This window comes from Haliotis cracherodii, unplaced genomic scaffold (assembly GCF_022045235.1).
Source record: "Haliotis cracherodii isolate W230 unplaced genomic scaffold, xgHalCrac1.p SCAF_21, whole genome shotgun sequence".
NCBI lineage: Eukaryota > Metazoa > Mollusca > Gastropoda > Lepetellida > Haliotidae > Haliotis > Haliotis cracherodii.
In genome coordinates this window covers 12,139,868-12,150,064 of record NW_027266277.1, presented here as the reverse complement: position 1 = coordinate 12,150,064, position 10,197 = coordinate 12,139,868, and the positions used below count along the sequence as shown (strand labels likewise).

The following is a 10,197-nucleotide window of genomic DNA, read 5'->3' as shown; positions in this document are numbered from 1 at the left end:
TGGAAGCTTAATTATTATCCGGTAGTGTTGGTGCAATCCCAATTTAGCTCGGACGTCATTGGGATTTTTATTAGTTATGCCAAGATAGAAATACGGAAGACGAAATTACTATTAGATAATGTAAATATAAACCTTTCACACACCATCAAACAATATTAAGAGCATAAAAAGCTCTCTGCCCCTGATCACTGATTGAATAATACCCGCTAGCGGATATGCCGTTTCAATCATGACGCCGGGATACTTACACTTCCGCATCTCTGTGCCAGTCAGTACTGCAATACAACAGAAGTTTGGAAACGTTAATTATTAGGTTGCACAAATAACGGATAAAGAGCTTAATTTCTATGAGTTTCACAACTGAACCCACCGTCACTTTTACCATTACTAACTCCAACACGCACCTCCTCTCAATAACCAATAACTCCCACCTCCACCCCCCATCACCACCCAGGCTCCAGCCCCTACACCTCACCTGCTCTTAGATTCCCACCCCCAGCTACACCACCACCTAACCCTAACACCAGCCCCCTACACCGCACCTCCTCACAGCTTCCCCTCCCCAGCTACAACACCACCTAACCCTAACACCAGCCCCCTACACCCCACTTCCTCACAGCTTCCTATCCCCAGCTCCAACACCACCCACCCCTAAACACCAGCCCCCGACGCCCCACCTCCTCTCAGCTTCCCACCCCCAGCTCCACCACCACCCAACCCTAACACCAGCCCCCTACACCCCACCTCCTCACAGCTTCCCACCCCAGCTACAACACCACCCAACCCTAACATCAGTTCCCTACACCCCACCTCCTCACAGCTTCCCACCCCCAGCTCCAACACCACCCAACCCTAACACCAGCCCCCTACACCCCACCTCCTCAATACTTCCCACCCCAGCTCCACCACCACCCAACCCTAACACCAGCCCCCTACATCCCACCTCACAGCTCCACCACCACCTAACCCTAACACCAGCCCCCTACACCCCACCTCCTCACAGCTTCCCACCCCAGCTACAACACCACCCAACCCTAACATCAGTTCCCTACACCCCACCTCCTCACAGCTTCCCACCCCCAGCTCCAACACCACCCAACCCTAACACCAGCCCCCTACACCCCACCTCCTCAATACTTCCCACCCCAGCTCCACCACCACCCAACCCTAACACCAGCCCCCTACATCCCACCTCACAGCTCCACCACCACCTAACCCTAACACCAGCCCCCGACACCCCACCTCTCAGCTTCCCATCCTCATCTCCACCACCACCAAACTCTAACACCAGACCCCTACACCCCACCTCCTCACAGCTTCCCACCCCAGCTCCACCACCACCAAACTCTAACACCAGCCCCCTACATCCCACCTCACAGCTTCCCACCCCAGCTCCACCACCACCTAACCCTAACACCAGCCCCCGACACCCCACCTCACAGCTTCCCACCCCAGCTCCACCACCACCTAACCCTAACACCAGCCCCCGACACCCCACCTCTCAGCTTCCCACCCCAGCTCCATCACCACCCAACCCTAACACCAGCCCCCGACACCCCACCTCACAGCTTCCCATCCCAACCCCCAAAACGAATCCCAGCCCCACTCAAACCTCTCACCCCCTCCATTCCCCAACCACCCACCCTAACCCCCACCTACTCATAACTTCTCATCCCCTCAAATAATATCTCCTTCATAGTCTTGGTTTCTCCTTCCGCTTTTCCCAATGGCCTCATAACACCTGCTTTATACCTGTAATTAATTATGCAAATAAAGCTGAGTATGATAAACCTACGATCCAGCGATTCAATCCACAGACAGATAGTATGAATAATTAATCCCCCTCACTGCGGGCACGGTCGTCAAATAACGCTGTTAAGTTACACCACAATCAAAACCAACTTTGAGATTGGAAAGAAATGAAAAAATTTCAATTTCACGCCACAATGACCAGTCTCAACAGAAGAATTGCTAATAGTATTCGTAACACGACATCTTCAATTTATTCAGTCAGTCTTTCAAGTGTCCATTGAATATTGCTATAAGGGATAATAACGCTACTTACAATTTGATCATGTTTTCGTTACAAGAATCTCGACGCTATTTCAAAGCCTTTGTGTACGGGATGGAAAAGCCACGTCATTTAATAACTCTAATCATATCTTGTCCCAAGATGTCATCGTCGTGAAACTGGAAGGTTGCATACAAGTGTAAAACTTGTATTTATTGGCGCCTCTGAGCAGATGTAGTCCCAGCTGATGTCATGCATATTTTGACTATGAAGCACTTGAAAACTTGTAGTTGAGAGCATTGTCATCATTAATTAACTGTGCTGTTCAAATTAAATGCCCACGTTGAACAGATTAACAGTACACTTTATCTTAAAATATATAACTGGTGCGAATAATAGCGAGAGAATAATTTATCCTCTAGTCTAACCCGGCACATCATTTGGGTAAAGACGATTATTACTTGGCCTGGGTCAGACAAACAAGTGACTGTGTCGTCTACCGGATCCCATTCAATACAACCAGGATTGATGTGACGACGAACGTCAAACATAGGGTGTCTGACAACAAGATATCCTGCAGAAGACTAATGTCAATCATAGGGTGCCTGACGACAAAATATTCTGTTGACGACAAATGTCAAACGCAGGGTGTCTGACGATCAGATATCTTGCAGACGACAAATATGACGACCAGATATCCTGAAACACGGGGTGCCTTACGATCAGAGATACCGCGGACGACAAATGTCCAACATAGGGTGTCTGACGACCAGATATCCGGCGGACGGCAAATGTCCAACATAGGGTGTCTGACGACCAGATATCCGGCGGACGACAAATGTCCAACATAGGGTGTCTGACGACCAGATATCCGGCGGACGGCAAATGTCCAATTTCATAACCTAAGCTGTTCGAATATACAGTAAACTACGTTTATTACGAACACGCTTATAACGAACTAATCGATATAACGAACTTATTTTTTCGTCCCAGCCATTTGTTGTATTGAATGCAGTAATGTTTGTAACGAACTTCGGTTATTACAAACTAAAATTAGTGGTCCCTTCGACTTCGTTATAACCGTAGTTTACGGTACTTATATGTTTTCAATATTCGAGCAGCCGACATATTCCTGACTGCTTCACCTAGAGCCTGTTTGTATCCCGTCTACTTTTTCAGTTAGGCAGTATGGAATCATATAAGGAACATTGTCGCATTATCGCGCTTTGGCTTATTTTGACAATTTTGTTTGTTTTGTAAGGGCGACAACGCGACATTGTCCCATCAAGGATTCCATAATCAGGCCTCGTGTCAAACATGAATGAGTGAGTGTGGTTTCAATCCGTTTTCAGCAATATTCCAGCAACATCAGGGCGGGGACACCAGAAATGGGCTTCACACATTGTACCCATGTCGGGAATCGAACCCGGGTCTTCGGCGTGACGTGCGAACGCTTTAAAAACTAGGCTACCCGACCGCCCCTTGTCAAACATAAAGGCGTGTAAGTCCCGTTTTGCAATAGTGTAACACAGAGAAAGAAGATTTACAATTGCCTTTTAAACAACCCCTTATCTTGTAATATTTCGATTAAAACCACCACTTTGTTGTAATGACTATTGTATATCACTTTAACTGCAAGGCCATTGTAATTGATGTAAGAGAAGACAGGCGATCGCAAGCACTGTCTCATCCGCGCTTTGTTATGTGGATTTTTCTCCCTTTGATGTCTTCATATCAAGACAAGCTATTTGTAAATGGTGTAACAAGCACGCAGTGGTGACAGAGGGGGGTCGGAGGTGGCGATCCTCACACTCTAACGCTGAGAGGGTCCAAGAAGGGGTGTCTTGGTGCGGAGGTTCAAAAGGTAAAAGACAACCTTTGTAAATACTCGTGACCTCAAGAAACTAACTTGTAGTGCCGCTGAATACATAAAGAGGGGAGAAATAATCTGTTTGAAATGAAAATGTTGACCGATTCACTCCCCTCTTTGGGCAGAATTACGAGATCAGGTGTCGCTGCCACGGGGTAATATAATCACCAAATACTAAGTGAATTTGCGTGATATTTATTGCAGTACGATTGGTCCTATGAAGTGCTGGGTGTTCGTGTTTTCTTTTGTATCCGTATTGATTTGTATAAACAGACGTATGTACCCTGTGGATCGCCGATCATTTAGGGTTTATCGACTAGTAGTACCTCCATGTTGGTTCAGTGCCGAGGGCCAGGCCAATTGAGTAAGGGGTGGTTAAGGATGCTCGTTCTATAACAGATTGGACGTTTTTGGTCTTTTTTCAAAATTGCAGCTAGAACGGTAAAGATATATTCTTCGACGATTTACCATATTAGGATGTTGAATGTTTATTCAACAATAGCTTCTGTTAACATATCTCATTTTGCCAAAGTGTAAACTTTTAACCTTTTTATAACATTTATAAAAATAACAACAAATACAATAGGCCGGTATACATAAGACTCAGAGAAAACACATCGCACTGACATTATTACTCCGGTCAACAAAATCGGCGCGCTGCATACTCAGCTCCCTGGGGAGTATACGTATCCTGACATACCTTCAACCCCAGAGACAAATGGCCGTACCTGAGACTTTACACACAAATGCTGATGGCCTGTTCACGGACCCCACGTGATAAGCAAACAGTATTCAAAGGTGCATTAAAGATTCATTGAGGCACAAGAAAACAAACACATTAGTAAAACAGGACAAGGCCCTTTTGACAGTGTAGCCTCACAAATGGCCATCTGACCTGCTACACTACGTCAGCAAACAAAGAGCACAAAAACATCTTACGTCACGGCATCTGTTACTTACCGCAAACAATTATATCGTCACTGCGCATGTCCATGCCTGCAAACATGTCGTCTTTGACGAGCCGCCATATTGTTACAGTGCTAAGACCACAAAGCCAGACATTACAGGATAAGATACGTGTGGCGTAATATCGCACATTCCCGTTGTTGATGCAGAGGAAAGGCGTGATTTAGGAGAAGTTGATTGTGTAGCATATGGTTAGCTAACCTCCTTAGGGGATGGGGAGCCAAGCTGAGATGTTGACATCTTGTATCTGGGTGTGATTGTTGAAGTTGTTGCGTTAACTGGAGATGAAAGAGGACGAGATTACAAGTAGGGATATTCACAATTTAAACAAGTTACAGCTTACAATAGATATTAGAACGAAGGTATTTAAAAAGTGGCTTTGAAAAGCTTCCGAAGTGTCTCGTGGCTGATAATAACGACATTACGCACAGTTATAAAATGAGGAGTTTTTCAAAACGAGGCTTTTGTGAATAACTTAAGTCAAGCGTATTTATCAATTAGATTTAAGGGGCCTAATCGGTGATTTTTAAATGATCAGCCAAAATATTGCTAAGGAGGTTGTGAATAGGTGGAACATTATTTTTGTATGGGGAAGTGTTAGGGTCACCACGAGAAGGTAATAACGAAACATGGATTGGACAGTGTACTATATCTGAATAGATGAGACACACACGTTCATATTGTACATATAACACATAACAGCCAACACATGTGTCTCTCATAACCGATGTTTTTAAAAAATAAACTATGGCGCAAAAGAAAGTTTTCATCATGTTGATGATGATGGCTAAAAACATGAAATGGTTATTCGATGGTGATGTATTTGATACGGGCATCACCGGACCTTACGTTTGCAGTATTTCGGCGACTGTTTTCAGCCTTGAAACGTTTTGACAAAACTTGTCATATTTTGGACCAATCCAGTTTTCAAGCGTGTACTTTCGTTGCCCAGCAGTTTGGTAGATGTAACAAATACAACTACGATATCGGGATACTTATAATGACTTCACCTCTCATATCAACGCGAGCAGGGATTTCTTTTCTAAATAATCCAACTGTTTTCGATTTTAGGGATAATCCAAATTTTGCGGGATATTTCGCTTGAGCATGTTTATGTAATTATGAGGGTGTGTTCAGTCCAGATAACTTTGCGTATTTTGCAACTTGAAACTGTTGATATTAACTATATATGGTAGAGCGTTTTATCTTAAATGACCCTACGTGTAGTTGTGGCCATTATTACACAGGCAATTACTATTACAATGTGAAATAATTTACAGACTCAATACCAAAGTGTTTCGTATATGTTAAGGGTTTCGACCTTAAAACTGTATCGTGTGTAAACACAACTCAAATGACTTAAACATTAAAATAACATTATTTTGTTCATGATTTTGTAACCCTGGCAACACGCTTTGTAAACCATTTAGAGCCGACGATACATTTTGTGTACTTTTAGGTATACATGAATATAATGTTGAGCTCATTATCATCCACTGTACGTTCTTAATTGTTAATTATAATATCTGGTACACAAATTATTTTTGTATCGAAGAGGTCTTCAGATAAACATTGCCCCGTTGACCAATCCCATTTTCAAAATTATTGAAAATATGATATTGTTCAAAACATATATTAATAATGTATACTTCACGATTTATCAAGCTATACTTCAAAGTTCTTTCACCCAAGTCTTTGACCTAAGTCAGTTTAACTTCAACTTTGCCATCTGGAATAACCACTGTAGGAAATTGGTTAAACGTTGGGGAGGGGGATATCTCGCGTTGTCGCCACATCCCCCCTCTCTCCTCGCTTCCTATTGCAGAGGGGGCGTGTAATTAGTAACAGGAAGAAGTCAAGTTGTCTCGCGCCCGCCACTGCACGAGGGATATCCCGACTTCCTACATGTACGTGGCGGACACTCTCCACGTGCATGACAAACCTGCGACGTCAGCTGTTATGTATGGAATCCAAGAATGGACATCGTCGCGTTGACAACGTGACAACGCGACAATGTCCCTTATAGGACTCCATAGTTATGAACCACAGAACCAACACGCACCCAGGCAGGCCTGCCGCTAATATTCGAATTCTGTGTCCGATACCATAAAACTTCTTTACATTGTTAGCTCGATATATTTTACTATTGAATATATGTAAAGGAATTACTTGTTCGAAATAAGCAGGAGTGGTAATATTCGACTAAGGAAGCGACGGGGCCATGACGTTACATCCTTTAAACGCTATATCGAGTAAAGGACTTCGACGTTACTCTGTAGTTTTATCGTACGTCAGAATGCTTTGAATGGATGTAAAACACAAGTCTATACGTTGAAAAAATATATGGGTGTCCGGCGTGACAAGCACGGGCCCCAGTTGATGGCACCGGTTAGAATTGGTCCTCAGCAACACATGCTTGTCGTAAGAGGCGACTAACGGGATCGGATGGTTAGGTTCGCTGACTTGGTTGATGCATGTCACCGTGTCCTAAATGCATGGATCGATGATCATGATGCCAGTCACTGGATTGTCTGGTCCAGACGTGATTATTTACAGACCGCCGTCAAATAGCTGGAATATGGTTGAGTGTGGGGGTTAACAAACAAACAAACAAGTGAGTAGTGCTTAAGGCCGCATCAGCAATCTTGCAGCTATTGTCGCAGACAGAGATCCGAGGAACATGATTAAATATAATGGGAGAAAACCGTTAAAGGCAGGCGTTAGAAGGGTCACCTTATTGTTAGTGTATAGACGTAAGGTCAACGTGAAATATGGCACAACAATAGGAAACGATGTAAACTCCGGCATAGGATGTTTGTTGATTACACGGGATTCAAAATAGGAAGCGCATAAAGATGGCGTAAAAAGATGCAAGTTTATTTCTGCAGCTGGGTTTGCTGGGCAAACATCTTCAACATCCTTTATCAAATTTGTTATCACGTGATATCTGATACAGGGTCATGTGACACCACAGAATGCCACAGAATGTCTGTTTTAGATCAGTCTAACAACTTTCTCTAATTAAGCTTCTCAAGGATGTGTCTCAGCCTGTCGTGTGAACGGACACATGTATGACTTGAACCTCTCGTATATTAATACTTTCACAATATACATGCAAATGCATGCATGTCGGTGAGAATTTGCAGACACTGCGAATCCTGGTTTGCCCTGATTATGTTTCTAGGTTTGTCAGCACCATACTAGACTTACATTTAGTCTCTGAAATGAACATATCGTACAGAAAAATATAGTTGTTAAATTATCTAAATGAAAATTTAATAAAAAGGAGCCCGGAGACTCTCTTAATTTACTGCAGAAATCTAGACTTGCCAAACATTATAGACGTGCATGGGCTGTATTTGATATATTTGTATCTGGGTCTATAAGACGGACAAGTACCATACCTGTGCTTATGGGTTTTACCAAAGTGGTAAGCGTCTAAGACCTGCATCACTTTCCTCCTACATCCAACTGACAGGCTGTGATATAACTGACATATTGTTTAGAGCGGATTTGAACCTATATCACTCACTCACATTACTTGCTAACGTGCATGTATTACGCACAATGGGACTCACGATCACAAACTGAAACATGTTCTAACTGCGCGTACTCTCAGACTGTGAACTGTCATAGCATACCGATTACTATAGTAACATGATACTGTCGAGTTCCTCAACTTCTTTTGAGCAGTATAGTTGGAATATTGCTGACTTAGGCGTTAAACATTATTCACTCACGTACACACAAGGATGGTCAAGTCACAGCTTCCAGTGCAATACAAAGTAACACTACACTCCGGCCTCAAGCCACAAGCTATCGTAGCGTTACCACAGTCGTGCGTCAGTGTCATGGTATGGGGTGCATATTGCCTAACGCCGCATTAGCAGTATTGCAACTATTCTTGGCGATATAAAGGTATGGGAGCTACGGGAGTAAATACTATACTTTAATATAAACTTACGACAGTAGCGCTAGACCAGTGAAGATCCGGGGTAGAAAAGGTCTTCAGCAACCAATTCTTGCCGTAAGAGGCGACTAACGGGATCGGGTGGTCAGGCTCGCTGACTTGGTTGATGCATGTCATCGTGTTCCAAATGCGTGGATCGATGCTCATGATGTCAATCACTGGATTGTCTGGACCAGACTCGATTATAATTTTACAAACCGCCGCCATATAGCTGGAATATTGCTGAGTGCGGCGTTAAACATCAAACAAACAAAACAGTACCGCTGCGATCGCTTTGTGGAACGGGTTCCGGTGTCTATTCCACAAAACGATCTTCGATCTTCGATCTTCGACATTGACTCACGGTACGGTAGTAGTATCGTTAAGACCGCTTTGTTAAAACGGGGCCCCGGACAGTGATGGCAGACAATACCTTATCCACTTACGTAACACGTACTGATGGGTCAACACGAACGCTGGACTCAAACAACACAGGTATGTACAGGTAAACAAGTGGTGTGACAAAGGTGTAAGGCTAACACACCTGAGAACAGGTGGGTGGCGTTAATTACACCTGACTTACTTGGCTACCTGGTCAACAATGTGGTCTTTCCCACCCACATCGTTCGAAAAACACTTAAAGGGGATTCTATGTGGGAGCCACCGTATGTCATCAGTATATGATTCTGCTCCATTGTTGACGAACGCTGTGAATATTTCACACGTTCGCGAAATTTAGAAAACAAGATGGAAATAGGAACTTGTGTCTATAAGAACTTGCGATAAATCTGAAACTGCGCCCGTTGTATATTAATATCAATACTATTCGCAAGGATTTTTGTAAAGAACAGAATTCTGTTTTCTCTGCTTGTATTTCGTTTTGAAAGTAGGTGCTTATCAATTATTTTTTTTGACAACACTTTTTTTCAGAACATCCAGAATGCCTAGCGAACATTCTTGTTGAGGCAACCTGGGGCAACCTGGGGCAACCTGGGGCAACCTGGGGCAACCCGAGGCAACTGGAGACAGTTCATTATGGATTTCAGGCTGTTTAATCTTTCAATGCAACGTTTCGGTACAAGCCTAGATGCCACTGATATAAATGCCGCTTTGAAAGCCTTAAACGTATATGATACTTTTTGGGTACTTTTATACATATTTTATTTTTTATTTTTTATCATCCTCTGTGTATTGTGATATATTATAGGTGTAAGTATTGTTATATATCGGAGAGGCATTCAATTAGGCATTAAGCCTGTTGGCCAAGCCATTTGGAAGAACATAAAATATTGTTTAAACCAAATGCCTTCTGGAAATACTATTCCCATAACAACATGTCCAAGGAATCAGTCTCATGTAGTCACTAGCGCGTAATGTCTTTATCACTGGTTCACTGATAAT

General features: G+C 43.3%; 1 protein-coding gene across 1 annotated transcript; it reads left to right on the top strand.

Moving 5' to 3' along the window:
- Positions 1-229: 229 nt before the first annotated feature.
- On the top strand, positions 230-1,685 carry LOC139471086 (uncharacterized). Its single transcript, XM_071253382.1, has 2 exons — positions 230-268; positions 528-1,685. Exons 1-2 carry the CDS (start codon positions 230-232, stop codon positions 1,683-1,685), a joined length of 1,197 nt encoding a protein of 398 aa, XP_071109483.1.
- Positions 1,686-10,197: the final 8,512 nt, after the last annotated feature.

Bases quoted from the DNA above. Each gene is read 5' to 3' on its own strand.
- LOC139471086 (XM_071253382.1), top strand. From the start codon at position 230: ATGACGCCGGGATACTTACACTTCCGCATCTCTGTGCCA. The intron at 269-527 runs GTCAGTACTGCA...CCCTAACACCAG, and splicing joins ACTTCCGCATCTCTGTGCCA to CCCCCTACACCGCACCTCCT.